The sequence below is a fragment of the Podarcis gaigeae genome (genome assembly GCF_964106915.1).
Source record: "Podarcis gaigeae genome assembly, chromosome: 6".
In the NCBI taxonomy this organism is placed as follows: Eukaryota; Metazoa; Chordata; class Lepidosauria; order Squamata; family Lacertidae; genus Podarcis; species Podarcis gaigeae.
Window position 1 is genome coordinate 52,251,827 of NC_139682.1, and position 19,111 is coordinate 52,270,937.

General features: G+C 40.2%; 1 protein-coding gene and 1 long non-coding RNA gene across 8 annotated transcripts in view; one reads left to right on the forward strand and one right to left on the reverse strand.

Annotated features, from left to right (window-relative positions):
- Positions 1-19,111, reverse strand: part of LOC310846209 (phosphatidylinositol 3-kinase regulatory subunit gamma) — a 251,809-nt gene that overhangs the window by 42,151 nt on the left and 190,547 nt on the right. Inside the window, exons 1-2 of one of the 7 annotated variants that reach the window (XM_083742396.1) lie at positions 8,513-8,614; positions 7,544-7,704 (exon numbers count right to left, since the gene is read on the reverse strand). The exons of 5 other annotated variants lie outside the window; for them this stretch is intronic. In XM_083742396.1, the coding sequence (XP_083598522.1) occupies positions 7,544-7,649 (106 nt within the window). In that variant the 5' untranslated portion in view covers positions 7,650-7,704; positions 8,513-8,614. Of the gene's footprint in view, positions 1-7,543; positions 8,390-8,512; positions 8,615-19,111 lie in introns of those variants that run through there. One more of the 7 variants, XM_083742397.1, reaches the window with a different exon arrangement.
- Positions 8,801-19,111, forward strand: part of LOC310846295 — an 82,323-nt gene continuing 72,012 nt past the window's right edge. The window contains exon 1 of the long non-coding RNA XR_014565230.1: positions 8,801-8,911. This is a non-coding gene — a long non-coding RNA (uncharacterized lncRNA). The remainder of the gene's footprint in view (positions 8,912-19,111) is intronic.

Below are 19,111 nucleotides of genomic sequence, written 5' to 3' on the forward strand. Positions count from 1 at the left end.
GAGGGAGGGAAAAGAGGTAGATACTTTTCTTTTTTTCTTTTAGAGGTTGGAATGCAGGCCCATGAAATTTGGGCAGGGTCAAATCTGGCCCTCAGGCTGAAACAAGTTCTCCATCCCTGCTGTAAGCTTTGTAAGCTTAATTGATAGCAAGGTACAGTGAGGCAACACAAAACATTTTAAGTCAGACTCCACTAACCAGGTGTTCTCCGGATGTTTTGGACTATAAGTCGCATTAGCTCCAGTCAGCACTGCCATGGAGGGCACCAGGCTTGAGAAGACTGTTTTAAGTAAACATGTGAAGAGGTTCTTACTGCAACATTATTTTTTTCGGAAACACATGCACTTATGAGTGTTCTATTTAACAAACAGAATACACATAGCTATTACATTACTATGAGCTTAAGCCTGAAAAGTACAATGTACCAGCTTGGATTCTGCCATGTGAAACCTCAAAGATAAGGAAGTGGAACTATCAAACACATTAGTTTATCACATATCAAATGGAATATACCATTGCTAACATTTAACGAACAAGCAGTTGAGAACTTAGTAAAAAAATAAATATTCACCTAGGCCAAGTTATACAAGTGCAGAAATACATATCCATTTTAAGAGCAACGGCACATTGATGTGCAACTGATCCATATGATCTTTTTTGCTGATGTGCAACTGAGCCAGGAGGCCCGCAATGCAGCACAGAGATGTTACTGCAATTTCTACCCCAGCATGTGCATAATTTCAAAGCAGCATCAGAGATAGTGTGTCCCATCCTATAGCATCCCTGATTTGAGAGGTACAAAGTACATAGTGACCCTTCCATTCATTTCTGCCGTATCAGAGGGGTTCTGGTGAAATGTGCAGACACTCCCCACTATACCCTCTTAAACCCCAACAGAAAGGAAAGATGAAGTACCAGAACTGATAGGCCTTCATGACCCGAATTAAGTTTCGTTAAGGAGCCCATGGCATTTAAAGTTCTGAAGTCTGTTGTTTTCTTCAGCATTCGATAGTTCCTTCCACAATATAAACATACTCTAGCACTCTTATTTTAAGTATTAAAGAGATAAAATAGCTAAGACTCAACTATTCCTCCTACAACTCATAGCATCAAGTACAAACAGAATATGAAAGTTGTCGCGTCTAACATAAGGGGTTCCAGAGCAGAACCCTCTAAGTACTAATCGACACATCACATATTTCCTCTGCTTCCAGCTTTAATCAGATGGCTTCTAGATGATCAATTAGTAGTCCATGCACCAGATGTGGCACACAGAACTGTTTCTATGGCATTTGAGAATACTGAAAGGCAACCCCCCCCCCACCAACATTTGCACTCCCCGGTCACTAGGATGCTCAATGGAAAAGCCCTACATTCAGACTTTTCACTTACATATGGGCAATGGCTCCAGGAGGGACTAGAGATGCGCTTGCAAGTCTCAACAGTAACTAAGTCATAGCTGCCTCATCTAAGGAAATCTTCTTATACTACGGCCTGAAAGTAGCAAATAAAAAAAAAATCTAACAAAATGACCCATGTGAGAAGCACTTGTTGACAAGAGAAAAATAATGAGCAAAATAATTCAGACACCTTATGCTAGACATGTGGGGGAGACGGGTGCAACAAAAAGGCAACAAGCCTTACAGGATCACAGCCAGTCTGAGAAAATAGTTCCTTTTCCCTTACCAATATGATATGACTCATAAGAATGAAGAAAATCCTACCTATGGCACCTCTAAGATTTTTCTTTTGACCTTGTACTACAAGTTGCCCATTCCTGCACTCGTGTCACTTCCTAAGTCTCCGATGCACCAGAGTAGATGCCCCTCTGTTGCGAGCATCTTAAGAAAAGGGGGGGGGGGGCTTTTTATGTTATGCCTTCAGGGACAAGAGATAATCTGAATTAGTGCACGAAAACTGCCTATGTGCCTGCACTTTGTTTTGCTTTTTTTTTCTCCTTGTGGTAATTTTTGTGTCACTTGCTTACTTACAAATCCATGTAAACTGCTCCACATTTAGTCCTTGGATAAACACTTTGCTATTAAGAGGGAAAATGACCCATGGAAGGGGACAAGGAGAGGTCCTCGGCAGTAGAGATGCCTGGATTGCTCTGTAATAACATTGGTGCACATGCACATGCATAAGCACACATATATACAAATGGTTATGAAACAATTCAACATGTATCTTTTATACTGAGTGCATACACTCAGAAGCTGTGACCAAATGTGGTTTAGTGTGTGACCATTTAATCTTTATACATTAGAACACAGGTAGCTGAGTTACGACGAGTGAGACCAATGGTCTAGCAAGCTCAGTATTCTCTACACTGACTAGCAGTGGCTCTTCAGGGTTTCACATAGCGGTATCTTCCAGCCCTACGCAGAGATACTAGAGATTAAACCTAGAACCTTTTGCATGCAAAGCAGATGCTCTACCACTGAGCTACAGCCCTTCCTCTTTACGTAAGATTTCCAACAACAAACATTATCATTTGCATGTTGGAAATACTTTAAGCAGGCAACACCCTACAGAAATGAAGACAAGGAAAGCACATATTCTTTCAAATCCTTGCTAGTCAAGAAAAAGTGCAAGTCGTATAATTCAATGGACAGTCAAAAAGGAACTGATGTCAATGTACTTTAGAAGGACCCATTCCAAAATCAGATTCAACACAATATAATCCATTAATGCATAGTTTGTTACTGCAGCACTTCATGGTAAAAGCAATAGCTCACTGGGAATGTTTACAAAGTCTCAGATGTTGCAGGATCATATTTTAAAAAGCTAAACATTAACAATATTTTCAAGAATTTATAAACCTGCTCCTCTCCACTTTGGAATAACACTGTCAAGTGAGCTTACTTGACAACTAACTGCAAATTAGGGGGGGGGCGTGTTTGCGAATACAGACTATTGCTTCACAGCTTATACCTTTGAAGCACAGTAAATTCAAAGGAGAAAGAAACCAACTTCAACAATGTTGATCTAATTGACTAACATCCAATTAATAAGTATTCAATAATTATGATGGATTTCATGACAATCCAACCTACATGACTATTTTTTTTCACCCTGGGAAGATACACTTTTGCATTCCTTCAATAATTGATTGAAGAGGTAATATAAAGTTTCATATTCATAAAGTTCTGTCACGAATGTATTTCTGAATTTATGTAGTCTATTTCTACTGCATCTTTAAAGAACTTACTTCAACAACTTGATATGAGCACAAGACACACGTATAAAATCTTACACTTTGGCTAGAAGTTAATTTTCTACTAAGGCTGAACAGCTGGGGCAATGTAATCCATAAAATAATGTTCTAGCACTCCTAAGCAACACAAAAGTGCTGAAAATTGTTGCCATAAACAATTGAAAATGGTTTTTAAATTGTTATTAATGTGTTCTTGGCAAGTGTTTTAAACTTAGTTAAGAAAAAACATGATCTAAAAATTTGCAGACCAACTTGCCTATTTATACATTCTCACATATAATAGGTAATAGGTTTCTAAGCTATTGAACATTCCACAACTGTGCTTCACTGCCACTGGAGATGATGTAATCTACTCACTCAACTAATGTGCACTGCCACAGACCACATTAACAATGCTGATACATTATGCCAGTGATCTCTTATTAAATGCTAGCAGAGCAAGAGGAGATATTCTTGACAATTTAGATAGCTTCCCTTTATCATACATGAAGACTGTACCTCAAAACACACACTTAGCATTCAAAAGATCCTGGGTTTAAACCTGGCATCTCCAGACAAAGCTAGGAAAGCCTTCGGACTGAAACCCTGGAGAGCTGTTGCCAGTCACTGGTAGACAATTCTGAGCAAGACTGACCAGTGGCCTTACTTGATATAAAGCAGCTTCCTATGCTCCTACAAATATATACATACAGAGAGAGAGAGAGAGAAAGAAAGAAAGAAAGAAAGGGCCCTCAGTATGTACATGAGCTTTCCAGAGAAACCATGGTATGTACCTCTATTTAAATATACTCTGATAAGTGTAAGAGCTCATTGGTAAAGTACCCATATACAATTTTCAATTATGTCTAAATGAGTCATAATGGGGTAAAAATTATCTTCCCATTCTATTTTTTTATTTTCATTGTAAGATTTAGCTATATATGTTTAATAATTTAAAAAGCATATTGTAGAAGTCTGGCTTTTGACCATCATAAGAAAAACAAACCTATTCCACTAAATATCCAACGCTTGCCCGTTGCTTAATATCGTTACTTCCAGATCCAAGTTCCTCATGAGGAAGACATGCAGATTTCACCCACCTGCCAAGCCAACTATGCCTTTAATCTATCAATATGAAATATTTAGACAACTGAAGACTAAGACTGACACCCATAAATTGCACTACAAAACTATGATTTAGTAAACTAGCAGCAATCTAGACTATTATTCTTAAATCATTTATGCTAGCAGCGGGCTACTGAAGTGAATGGAGATACTTGATCAACACTAGATGTAGTAGGTTACTCATACACCCCAAAAGTTATTCAAACAAAATCCTGGAAACAGCTATTAGGAGGCCTGCATCAATTCAGTGCTATACTGCATTAACATGGTTGTTCTGTAAAGGAACTCAATAATGACAATTATTATAATAAACATTTTGGTGAAAATAAAACAATGATCATCTAGTTTGGATATTAAATTTACAAGATTTATTGCATTGGCATTCTTTACATATGAAAATTCAATTTTTAGCAATAGCCAGACTTATCACTTCTGAACCGTTTTTCTTTCCTTACACTTGCTTCTGATATCTCTCTCACATCTAAGCACTCTGAAAGTTTTTGGTGAGGTAAGAGTCATGTAGGTCTTCCTTCCATATTCGTGAATTTGCCTGCACTATACTACCTAGGAAAGTCTCTTTAAAAATTGGGTGAACTCCAATGGTTTTCAAATACAGGGTGTAGAGTTCCTGGTGGGGCCAAGAGACATACTTGAAGTCTTGGAGAAAGCATTCCAACATGACCTATAAACACTTTTCCTAGAAATACTGTGGAACATAATGAACAAGAATGGAAAATTCTGGGGTCCCACATCCCACAAATGTTCTTTGATAAATGTATCTAATGTAATTCAATCTATTGGAATAGGATGGCCAGTATCTACTGTAGCATTCTCCTGAATACAATCCAAAAACAACTCAAAATTTAAAAGGCTACATGGAACAGATATACCTAAACAGATACTGACAACAGAAATGTGTAAGAAAAATAGAATTTAAAATATATTCTACAAGTTAAAAAGCTTAAAATGAGATAGATATGCACACGTGATCATATACATTTATTTATTTATTTATTTCAGCTAGCTAACCAAATAATAAAAGTACAAATAACTATGTATTAGGGACTGCATGCTATTTTATACATACATCAGATCCGCAGAGAATATCAGTTTTAATTTTTTTTTTTACACTGGATCAAGTTCCCAGCTTTCATGGTGGTTGATAAAAAGTTTAACTGTCTGATGAAGCATCAGAAATCTGAATGGATATGAGGAGAGGTCTAACGCTTTGCATATGCTCCCCCCCTTATAACTACTGTATAACTACCGTATTATTAACCTTACCATGTTCCTACTATCGTCTTATTACTAATTTTAATGTCACCCTCCACCCCCAGCTTCTATGTTCTCTCTTTAGCAAACATTATAAATCCTTGAAAGCCTTAGTGTTGGGTTCACAACTATGCAAAGTAGACCTATACCAGTTTGCTTCATTTGCATAGTTTATTCAAAGTACAGAATTTTCTTTTTTTCTCTGTTGTGCACATAGCATATAGCCCTGATCAGATTTCAGACTTCCTCACAGGAAATGTTCACAGTTTTCATTACCAACTTTTAATTTAACTTATGCTTCAGCAATTTAGAAAACAAATATGATAGCCATTAGAAGGTCATGACAACATAGGAGGTACTAAAAAAACCTGGACGAGATTATACAGCTCAATCCCTTCCCTACTTGGGAGTAAGTGCTATTGAGTTCAATGTGATTTACTTCCAGGTAAGTGAGTAGAAGATTGCAGCCTAAGAGGAAATAAGATAGTTCTCTGGATTTTGAAAACTGCTATCATAAAGGAAACAGAGAATGGTTGCTACATGCACCAAGAGATAGGACTGAACTTTTAAAAAAAGTATTTAAACTGCAGTTTCACAGACTTCTGGTTGATGTTTGAAGCTGTTAATATCAATATGCATTCAGCAATAAGTTTTCTGAAGAATTTCCAGAGGAGTAGCCATATTAGTCTCTTGCAAAATAATCTTGTGGCACCTTACTAACAGATTTATTATGGCATAAGCTTTATTATGGCAAAGTATGCCTGAGTCCATGGAAGCTTATGCCATAATAAATTTGTTAGTATTTCAAATGCGACAAGACTCTTGGATAATTTTTCTTAAGAAGTTATGGAACACTCTGGAGATTTAAGAGAAGCATGAATGAGCATCATTGGTGTGGATAAAGTCCAAGAAACCATGCTATTGTATCTGGCTGAGCTGGATTATCTCTGAGGTTACTTTTACTTCTATTATTCAGCTGGCACCTTAGGTCACAAAGAATCACATATCTGCATGACAACCAGAACTCTGAAATAATGGAAGGTAGTGTATTTTCCGAACTTCTTAAAAGAAAAAAAACTCAACAATCTCAAATTAAATTTAACCAAAATGTAATGTAGCTTTTTTCCTTATTAAAACCATCCCCAGCATAGTTTTAGGAATCACAAGCCTGCAGCAATTTCAAACACCAACCACTATAATTTCACTAGGAGTGATGTCAAATGGATCCAGCTTCCTTTTCTGATTCACCTAACTTCTGGCTCTTCTCACATCTCATTCCTCTCCAGAAACAAAAGAAGTCCTACGCCAGAACAAAGTAGGGACAATACCTCTCAGCACTGGAAATAATGCATAGTACTTAAGCTACAATCCTATGCATGCTTATTATGATAGGAAGCTGAAATGAAATCTGTGTAATTTTATTCCTGAGCACACAAGCAAAGGACTGGGCTGCAAGTTTTCTTACAGAAGCCAACATAGAATCAAAAGCTAAAAGAATCAGTTCAAAAACATCAGGGCCAAAAACATTAACCAAACATTTTGTGTCAGAAAGTGATAGAGAAGATAACATTTTTAAATAGATGAGTTTAGGTGAGATTATGAATACAGATACACGGTACAAAGAATTTACAATAGGAGGAAAGGGAAAGGAAAACGTGTGTTCTGGATTCTGCAGCCTAATAGCAGGTAAGCTCTCGATTCTTAACAAAAAGGAGCCTTATAAAAATGACTCGCTTAATGGGCACAGCGAGTAAGAGCAAAAGTTTACACCCCTCCAAGTACAGTTCTTTGCTTCTGCAGGAGAGAAAACGAGAAGAACCAAAGCCTGTCCCATTGGAGGGAAGAACAATAAACTTTTAATACAGATGCCCGACACTTAAGAATCACTACGATTGTAAACCTAAACACAATTAAACTTTTTTAAAAAAAACCAAGTAGGTGTTCCTTCTTACCTGGTGGGTCCATTTCGATATAAAATATCAGCTCAGTTGAATATGGCATCATCACCTCCCTCCAGTCCGTGTCATCGCGATCCATATCCCACACTGTATTGTACATTGTGACAAACAGGCAGTTGGGCGATCTCTGGGATCCCTCTTTGTGAGCTTCGTTTCTTTTAAATAAATAGAACAGCACACCACAAAATAAAGCTTAACCGCCCATAGCACGTACAAAAAAAAAGGGGGTGAGTGGGAGAGAAACTTTATTTAAGAATAACTCGATGGCTTCCTCTTCAGGAAAACCACTCCCCTCTCAGGAAGCGAGAGGAACCAAAAGAAATGTTCTCTCTCTCTCTCTTTTTAATTCCCTCCTTGCTTCGAGGATACTGAGGGTGGAAAGAAGCCACTTAATCGAAATATGCAAAAAAAAAAAAAAAAAAAGCGTGTGCGTGGAGGCAGAAGGAGAATTTTTGTTTTGTTTTGTGTTGGTTAAAAAGAAAAGTTTGAGGAAACTGAATGTCGCTCTAAAAAAAATATATTAAAATATTAACAATCCTTCTGCTCTTCCCCCAAAGCGAGTGTGCGCCAGTGAAGGGGAACGTCTCCCTTCTCTCTGTCGCCTCAGGGCAAAGCCCAGCACCGCCAGTCCAGCAACACCGCTGCCCCCCTCGAAGCCCAGCGCTCACTGCTGCAGGCAGCAGCAGCAGCAGCTCCCGACCCGCTTCCCGCCGCGCACAAGCCCAGCGTCGGCCCCCGCGCGCTTTCTGGTGCTCGGCTATTCCCAACCCCACTCGGATTCATTTTAAAGAGGCTCTGAGGAGGCCCCAACCACCGCCAACCGCCTCTATGCCGGGGATGAAGCTCCGCCTACCCGAGGGGGGGGGGAGAAGTGGGTGAGGGGCAGAGCGCGGGGGGGGGAAGAACCCCGCCCCCACTTCGGTTAACCCTTTCATGCTTGCGCTGAAAGGGTATTTCACCTACGTAGTCTGGACGTGCGAAGAAACCGAAGCCGGGAGCCGGGGAGACTCTGCTTCCAACTTTACCTCCACCTCTCTTCTGAGAGTCCACACACATACTGAAAGTAGCAGAGGGTGGGGTGGGCAGCGTAGCGATATGAGGGAGATAGCCTCCCGCTGGAGCAGCAAAAGATGGATAGGTGCCCCTCCCCGGCCGCCCAATCGCTCGCCCGCACCCTGTGAATGTAGACCCCGGTGCACAGAGGTAAATCGCCAGCATCAGAGACCATTCAGAGATAGGATCGACTCCCCCCGCCCCGTCTATATCCCCCTTTCCCTCCTTAACGGCACACGGGAGACGATGCACAAGAAAGTATGTGCTTACTTGCTGACTGACATGGGTTAACGCACAGGAGAGTAAGCGGTATGTTACCGTTGACCACATACTTCCTACATTTTTTGTTGGTATGGTCCATCTTTGGATTTGCTTGCACTGGGACGATGAACGTTTGTGGATAATGCGGTTGTGTTGTGCGAAGGGACTATATATATTAATGTGTGATGCGTGTGAAACTGACACCGTCTGACTTAATGTGTGCATGGTGTTTCACTGTGCTGATGTGCAGCCATATAATATGCTAAGTGTGTATGAACTGAAGCCATAATCAGCAGCCCATCAACTACAGAGCAGTTCCAGTGTCTCCAATGGGATTACTCCAAATTTGGTGGGATGTGGAGACTCCAGTCATGTGTACATGATCTGGTTTATGGACAGTTGTGAATGGGCACATATACAATGGTTGAACTTGTGGGGATGTGAAATGGCCAGCTTGGATATAAGAGTCATAACTGTTTTAGTATCTAATACATTATAAAAACTCAATTTGAATGGAAGCAAAGAATCAGTGCATGCATTCTTGGTCCTGCACAGCAATTTTTTCTACATGTGCATGAATTGGGTTGGCTACTGGAAGCAAAGGGAACAGAAATGTAGGGTGCTGCATGTACTGGGGGAGAGAACCCTGAAAATAGGAGTGTGTGTGTGTGAGAGAGAGAGAGAGAGAGGGAGAGAAAACTGTACCAAGCCCAGTTTATCTGTGCCTTCCGTATAGCAGTGGCTAAGCACATCTAATTTTGGTTGGTTGTGTACATTTGTTACATGCATAAGAAGCAATATGCTCCAGTCACTCTATTAAACTCAGTGAAATTTCTATAGGTGAATATTACAACATCTGTGACAGAGTGTATGGGAAGTGTTTAATCATATTGGCATGGTGCATATAATGTAGTGTGGCTAATTATGTGCAACTGACTGAAAGTTTCTGACCATGCAATCCAATTGTGGCCATGTTTACATAGGAGTCACAGGGGCTTACTCCTCCAAGTATGAAGTCATAGGACTGCAGCCAGATTTGTGTATGTGGCAGATTGTGGGTGATGCGGTGTTTGTGCCTCGGTGTGATGTAATATTTGGAAGAGTGCTTAATCAATGTTATTTTATATGCATTTCATGATGGAGGAACTGTTATTGTAAAATTCATGTTGTATAGTTTGTTGGCAGGACATGTGAGACAATGACTCCCGTAGAATTAGCTGCTCATCTAATACTTTTAACATGTTTGTTTTAACCTGTCTAGTTAAAGGATCAGGTCTTACGTGTGAAGTCTGAAACAACCTGGGTCTGTTGCCCATCCTTGCCAAATACTGATTGTAAAATGCTAGGCTGCAGTACTATTTCTGCTCCCACCTCCCTAACTACAGTATTCAAAATCTAACATGTTCATGTGTGATAGTTATTCACAGAAAGTGGTGTTCACACAGTCCTTAACATTTTGAAGGAGTTATCCCATAATATTCAGGATAGTCTAGATAATCTGGTTCCAAATGTCTGTAATATACTATGCACATGTGGAATCAATGAATACTCTCAGAGAAAACTTGGTTTTAAGCAGCATCTACCTATGTGAATGGTAATTCACAATTGTATTTGTGATTAAATATCCTAGCCATACAACATTGTTTGTTGTCCTTAGGGATATCATATTGGAAAAAACTGTACACTACCATATCTGATGACTGCACACATTCCTTATTGCTGCATGTTCATGTTGTGTACATATATTGGGGAAGCTATAGCCAACCATTCCCTGATTTCACATCTGTGGAGAAGCCACTGCCTCCATCTAGCAACCATTGTTTTTAATTACAAACTGAGGTTTAATGTATGGACAAGACCATTACATTCACTTTCCTAGTTAAAACATGCTTTGTGCTTGGAGCTACCCATGTTATCTTGATGAGTCAGCTTAAGTTTTGCACATGTGAAAATGGTGAAGTAATTTTAGGATATTCTTCAATGTCTCTGTCTTCAAAGACAGAACTACCGTAACTGGTTTAGAGTTTGGGAACAAGAGTTTGCATATTTTGTTCAAAGGCTGAGCTTCTTTATCCTGCCACAAATGAAGGCAAGTTATTGAAGCAGGTGACAAAGTGACAAGACAAATAAATGGTCTAGGTATGTTTCTGAACTTTGTGGCACGAGAGGTCCTGAGTGCTTTGATTAGGATAGCTGCAGAAACAGTGTTATTTGTTGCCACTGTAAAATATAGGCATACAATTCTACCTTTCCTCTCCTTATTTAAGGCAAGAAGTCGCATATTACGTCTCTGGCTTGCTGCCAGGATACACGCCAGCTCGGCAGGCGGGTAGAAAGTGGCGGGGGTGGGGAGGAGAGCGCGGATTAGTTAGCCCAGTTTGCGAGAGCCGCTTTGCTTGTCTTTTGTCTGAGAGGAAGCATCGAGCTTGAGGATTGGCTGAACGGCCCTCGGCAGAACTACCCAATAGGAAGGAAAGAAATCCAGCCGGCCGGATGGCGATTGGCTGGGAGCCCCAGTTACTAAGCGGGACAAAGAAAAGAGGGTAAAGGGAGGGGGAGCTGGAGTGGAGAATGAAAGAGCTTGCAGTGCCCACCTCCGTTCTTCCCCATCAGACTCCACCCCCCCCCCCCGCTTCTTCCTTTCGCTAAATGGTGTTTTACTACTCTCATGAACAATAGACACAAGTGATGCATTACGAATGCCACCGATGAAATCTGGGCACCTCCTGGGTCGGCTGGAGATGTCTCAAGATCTAGCGGTCCCATACAGAATATTCAAAAATAATTGAGAGGCAACACGCAGCATTAAGGAGAGCTATGGTTTCAAACGCACCGTGGATAAAACTGCACACAACATCCGCTGCTCTGCTCCCTCACCCGCTTTGCTTTCTTGTTTTGGCGTTCAGCCCAGTAACCCCGGTGCCCTTTCCAGCTGTTTGGAGAGATGGAAGCGAGCTGGAACTTAACACTTCAACGTACAACTCAAAAGATTTCAAGTGACTTTACAAATAATAGTAATAATGAGTTCAGTTCTAGTCAGATACTCCTAAGGCACTTTATAACTACATGTTCCTATTTAATCACTCCTTTTGAATGAACGTCAGATCTAAAGAGATGCCTGGCCACAGCTGAGAAATAGCGTCTGTCAATTGTACAGATAGCGAGGTAATAAGAGCAACCTTCAGAAACCGAGAAACAAATATTAAAAGGGGGCAGAGATTGTACTTTTCGATGCATCTAAATCAGGAATAGCTAACTTTTGGCCTTGCCGATGCTTGCCTACAACAACTCCCATTATACCCGACCATTGGCTACAGAGTTGGGCGGGCAACATCTGGAGGGCCACAAGTTAGCTGCCTCTGTCTTAAATATCTATTATATAGGTCCAGATGATATGAATTGAGATTTACTCCAATGACTGTCAGCATGATCCTAGTCATGTTCACTCAGAAGTAAAGCTTACTGCATTCTGTGGGATGGATGATATCTTAGAAAGTCAAGAATTGCAGTCTCTCTCACACACCTTTAAATTACATTGTTGTGCTTCCTCATAACCAGATGCTGAGTCTTTTTACACCAAAGTAAGTCCCCCTGAGTTCAATATAGCTTGCTTCTGAGGAAGTAGGCTCAGCTTATGCAGCACTACTGTACTTGTTGCAGCTGACCCAAAACCAGAGGTAATGTGATGCTGTAGTCAGGCTGCAAGCCAAGAAAACTAGAAACGGCACTTTGCAATCATTTTTCAATGAGATGTTTGAAACTACCTTTAGTCAGTGTAATAGATAGGCCTCAACAAAGTTCAGCTTTTGAGAGAAAAGGAGTATCTCTTTAAGTAAAGAAAGCAAGAGTCTTCTAGAAATTTTAAAACAATGGCAGGGTCACAGGAGCACGGCTTGGAAGGACACATTTACTTGAATGGTGATGGGTGGAATTAATTTGATGTCAAATGGTGATGTGGGGGAGCTCATAGATGCTTGAAGTTACACACAAATTTGACATCAGAATTGTTATATACCTATCTATTTCACGGAAAAAGACATTTCTGCCTGTAAAATGTCACTGATTCTCTTCACAACTTTCACAGTTTTGATGAATGTTCATGATGTAACCCTTCCTCCGTGAACTCAGCACACATCTTGAGACACAGAGCTTAATTAAACCACAGCTTCAAATGTAACATTGGAAGCAGTGTTGAAAGAGACTGCTTTTCTTCTTTTAAAGGTGTTTTTCATTGCTCTGAAAACCAAGCAATTGATAATTTCTCCATCCATAGCAACACATATTATACATTCAGATGATACAATATTTGTGCCAGTTAACCAATCCCCCTGCTGATGGGGGTTTTGGTGAATACTAAAAATGAATAAAATGGTGTCGAATAATTAGAAGCCTACATTCGCTTTACAGAAGTATGGCAATAGAGATTTTTAAGTTTACTGCTGCTGCTTGAATAATCTCTATAGGAAGTAATTGAAAGAAAGCTGCTGCTACAGTAACCAGATTCCTTGAGGGAGAGAGAGCGCTGCATAAAAGCATAGCTTTCATTCAAGTAATTCACTCTAGATAAATTAATTTTATATCCACATTCATTCTCTGATTAATCTATGATAGGAATATATGCCCCCTTTCTTTTAACATTTTAAATAAAAAATATTAGAAATTATTTCAGTATGTTTCTGTTCAACACCCTCTAACAGAAACAGTGAATCCCAGAAGAATATTATGAGACACTGCGGGGGGGGGGGTGTCCTCCAGATGTTGTTGACTCCAACTTCCATCCAGCCCCACTGCAAACGTTACCAAAGGTCAGGAATGGTGGCCAGTGGAGTCCAGCAATTCCTGTTGGGTGACAGGTTCCCCACCCCGATTTAATGCAATGACATTGACATTCAGTGTAAATGTGTGTAGGAACCATGTGTCATCCTAACCATGTCTACTCAGAAATAGTTTTCAGAAGTACATAAAAACAACCCCATTTAAAAACAAAACTGAAGGGAGGGTGGCAAAGAAGCTCACAGACTGAGCATGCTCTATTGGCAAATAGTCTTGACTAATGGAGTGTGGAGGAGGATGGAATAAAGCATCTGACATTCTGAAAAGGGGCACTCCACACTACAAGATTTTGATGCAGGTCCCACTTGTATGTATTAATTGCAACTAAATGCAGAAAGGTATACCCAAGTTTATTTTATTGTAATTAAACCCCCTCCATCAATTCCATTATATATAGATACTATACAGAGATAGCTAGATAGCTAGGCAAGATAACTTTGCACAATGTTCAGATTAATAGAGGGTTTTCTCCATGTGTCCTACACACAGCCCAAACATGCCACATTCCCTCTTAGCCCAAGCAGTATTTCATGGGTCCCATGATCTTTGGTCCCATATAATAAAGGTGATAATATGATGACAATCTTAAAACACTAGAAAGTTTAGAAACCAACACTCTGCCCGCTCTCCAATGCAACAAAGGTTCACATTGTCAACTGCTATAAACTCTCTTTCATTTCCTTGCGTTTGACAATTTGTACTTTGAGGCAGGATTAAATATTAAAGACCCGAGTGTTTTCATGTGTTTTGGAAAAAGCCAGAAGAGCTTCCAGCCGAATATGCTGAACACAGAAAAGCCATTTGAGCCAATCTGCTGGGTTTCTTTTGGGCAATGCTATGAAAACGTGATAACCAGCGACCTGATTTAGGCTCCAACATGCTTCTACAGCTATATAGGGAGAGAGTATGTGGTGAATCACCACTTTCATGGAGATTGCAATTCACCTAGCACTGGTGGAAGAATATCAAGACAGAGCCCATAGCAGAAGTACACATTTGATAGGAGAAGATATGGGTTGTGTAGCCCCTCTTGAGCACAAAAGAGAGCAAAAGTCCTTTCATTTCCAGATTGGGTTCCTTGGCATAAATGGCACAGCTTGCAGAACATGGGTTGTACCCTTTGCAATTTTGCAAAGGTGGAAGGTCGATCAAGCTTTATTCAACACTGCAAATCTGAATAGCCCTGAGTCCTACCCTGCTGAAACCCATTTAAAACCTCAGAGCTAGAATTGGGATAGCTGATCTCAGTGGGCGGCTCATTTAACCTCTTGGGGAGGTGGTGGGTAATGAAACATTATCTTTATATATGTCTCCCTTTGGAGACATAATAATAATAATAATAATAATAATAATAATAATAATAATATTTATACTCCACCCATCTGACCACTGTAGGCGGCTTCCAGAAAAATAAAAAAATAAAAAAATGCCAGACATTAAAAATTTCTCTGAACAGGGCTGCCTTCAGATGTTTTCTAAAAGTTGTTTCATTTTTGATCTCCCTGATATCTCATGGGAGGGTGTTCCACAGAGGGAGCACCACTGCCAAGAAGGCCCTATGCCTGGTTCCCTGTAACTTCACTTCTCACAGTGAGGGAACCGCCAGAAGACCCTAGGAAGTGGACCTCAGTGTCTAGGCTGAATGATGGAGGTGAATGATGACTGAGGCCTTTTAGGGCTTTAAAGATCAGTACCAACACTTTGAATTGTGCTCAGAAATGTACTGGGAGCTAGTGAAGATCTGTTAGGATTGGTGTTATATGGTCTTGATGGCCACTCCCAGTGACCAGTCATTTTGGATTAGTTGTGGCAGGCATTTTGGATTAGTTGTAGTTTCCGAGTCACCTTCAAAGGTAGCCCCACCTCAGTAATCCAAGTGGGAAATAACCAGAGCATGTACCACTCCAGTGAGAAAAAATGGAGAGATGTTAAAATTAATCTCCTTATGCAATTAATCAAAATTTGGTCAGCCTATGTGTTTGCAAATATTATGCATTAGTATGAGTGTGTGAATATGTATACATATATGCAATATATTCACCATCTCTTTGATAGACATACACACACAGTCCAGTCATGATCTCCTCAACTCTCTCCCCTTCCTGTTCTCTGAAAAACTCCAACACAATCTGCCTTACATTCACAGTGGTGCTGCAGTAAAAATACTCTAACTTTGACCCACCAAATAGACAAACCATTTTACACGCCACAGAGGAAAGCAAAATTCCCTCAGGACCAGACCAAACTGATCTGATCTCAGATAAATTTCCTTCCTGTGTACAAATATGGCTATCAGACTCTGAATGTGAAAGTAAGCCTGGACTGTTAAGCATGCCCAGTGGAAATTTTCAAAGCAGTACAGCAACAATTGTCCAGATCTTCCAATACTGTATTATATTTCTGTTTGCAGTGGTGGCACTGCAAAGGAACATTGGGAAGTAAGGGGAGAGAGGACGAAGCAGATTCTCTGGGAACAAGCTCTGCGCTGCATGTCTGAGCTGTTAAGGATATGCGGAAAAAGCTTTCTTTTTTATTCTCAGTTCTAAGGATACGGAAAAAGCTTTCTTTTTTATTCTCAGTTCTAGCTGCAGTCCCCAACAGTGCCATCCATGGTTGTCTTGTCAGTGGTAGTGATGAGGAGCACAAGCAAGTAAGAGATAGCTGCCTGCCTTTGTCATGGCTTATCAACAGAATGGCAATAGCCAAGTTTTGGAGTGACTCTATTACTTCCTTTTTTCCCCTTTTGGCAGATTTAAATAAAGATGGCAGTCTTACTTATTCACTCTGCTCCAAGCTTCAAATGAAATGTTACCATGCCCTGTTAGCCACCCAGCACAGAGAGAACTGTATTTACATAATGAAGTACCCATATATTTTGTGACTGCAGATTGTATAATAAAATGAGAAACAGCCACACATTGTTCATAAAGGCAAATGAAATGGGAAAACAAACCCTTAGTCAAAACAGGTGCTAATAGTGCAAATCCTATACATGTCTACTTAGAAGTAACCCCTACTGAGTTCAATGGGACATATTCCTATCAAGTGAGTAGCCTAAATGATTTCAAGCCTGTTCACTTAATTTGATTTGTGGCCCTCCTTGACATAGTTTCACTGGAATTTATCAGACTCCCAAACTGCCGCTGGCTGGTGTGCAGCAAAGTGATGGCAGTGGCAGAGTGTTCTTTTTCCAACGGTGAGTGCTGCCATCCCCTTTCCCAAACACTCTCCATAATACATAAAGATGACTGGGCACCTTTAAAAGGAACAATATCACTTGCACAAGACTGTCACAACAGCAAAGTCAGCTGTCTTGTATCAACCAATGTTGCAGTGAAACAGAGCTGCCCAAGGTCAGGTGATGGTAATTCCTGCATCCTTGAGGGGACATCTTAGGTTTGCAGAAAAAAGAAACAAACTAAAAAAACGAGAAGATTGAGGATTGTTCACAGAACCCTGACAGCATGGGAGCAGAGTGCAGGAACAATGAGTCTCTGTGCTGGGTGGCCACCAGACCTAGAACTAATGCATCACTGAACCCCGATTCTCTTTATTTTCCTTTAATTTATTATGGAGCACACCCCATTTGCAGCTTAAAGGGTCTATTGGAAGTGATTAATTTGATTCGGAGGGAAATATTTCCTCTGATCCAAATTAACTCTTCCCCATATACACTCATACAAAGGACTCTTTAAACTATAAAAGCTACATGCCTCCTAACAGGTTGAAGGGTTTGGGAGAGGGGAAGCTACAGCATTAGACATCCCTTGATGCCAATTTCCTCCTGAACTCTCCTATACAGTCAGGGCAAGCTAACTATTCCACCCATCAAGTACTGGATTGGAGAGTTCAGAGACAGTTGTCCAGCTCTGAACTTGGCTAATATTCTACCGTGTGAGGAGTTTCCTCATTATTTCTTCCCTCACCCCAGTTCCTTGAGGGGCCTGATCTTGTGTCTCATGAAAGCAGTCATGGTAATTTGTTTGACTAAACCTGAAGACTCTAGCAGGATTTGGGGTAGGCTACATGCTTTATTTTATCTCCTCCTCTATCTTCCATGGGGAAAATGTATTTATGTATATTTATTAAGTGGGCCTGATGAATAATGTAGCCAGATATCCTTTATTTCAAAAACCAAAAACACCAAACATGTCTTCTTTTAGTATAGGATAAGTTTCTGAGTCACCACTTATTCTATGAGCTCAATTATACTATCATTAAAATACGGAATTACAATCTATTTTGGAACAGGGTGGACTTTCATGGACCTTTTTTTAAAATCTGTGTTAATACTTGCAGTCCTTGGAAGAGTATGTCCATAGAGCTAGAGGCTATTAAGTATAGCTCTTGCCCTGTCCACAATTGCTCTATCCATACTTCATCTTGTGTACAGATTGTAATCAATTATGTTGTCTCTCATCCTTGATTGTACTTGCAAAGTCCCTGATTTTCACCATATGTCCGTGAATAACTCATTTAACAGGGAAGAGATCTTTGCTTAGCTATTTTTCTCAGTTCAATCTTACAGACCAGGACAAGCAGAAGCTGCAGCAGAAGTTAAAAGAAATTCTGACAAAATAATTTTGGTACATAGAGAAGGAAACCTTGCAGTCTTTCTGCTATTTTATAAGGAACAAGGAGTCATCTCTTTCCCAATGCTACAACTCCCGTCTCATAAAAACGCCTAGTTTCTTCACTAAAGTTGCCTCCAGACTGTCAGTACCTTGTGGGAAGGATTCAATCTCATACTGTAAATTTTTGCAATTAAAATGGATTAAAGTGTTTTGGCGCAACAAATCCACTTTTACAAATGTGGACTTTCTGCAGTGAGGAAAGTGAAGAGGACATACACTAAAAAGTGTGGGATAAATGACAGATTAACAGGTAGGTGTGTAACCACCACATAAGCAAACGGGTGAATGCAAGGTGAATGCTCATTGTTGTATAACCTCCCCCAAAACAAATCAGAACAAAGGCTCAATAAAGACTGGAAATCATATAATCTCCATGTAAGCTTTATGCAAACAATTCAGGATGAATACTCAATAAAAAGGTCATTGGAGGAACCCCAACTACTGCATGACCCCATCTCAATCACATGCTTTTAGGAAATCTTCCTTGTTTCAAAAACTCCCTATTCTAGAATGAAAAATAGCCCCATCTGCACGTTAAATTTTATAGGCACTCTGACTTTTTCACATGCTCAGTTCTTCAAAAGGAGTTTGCAAATTCAGGGGTGCCAACTTGAGTAAAATATGTGGGGAGCAGTTAAACATAATTGATCACAAGATGTGGCGCATGTAAAACATTTGAATGGCAATGCCCACTTTGAGGGGAGACCCCTCAGATATTTTATGGGGGGGGGGTGTTTTGAAAGGACCTCAATCCCTAGGAGTTGGCTTCTATGGTTGCAAT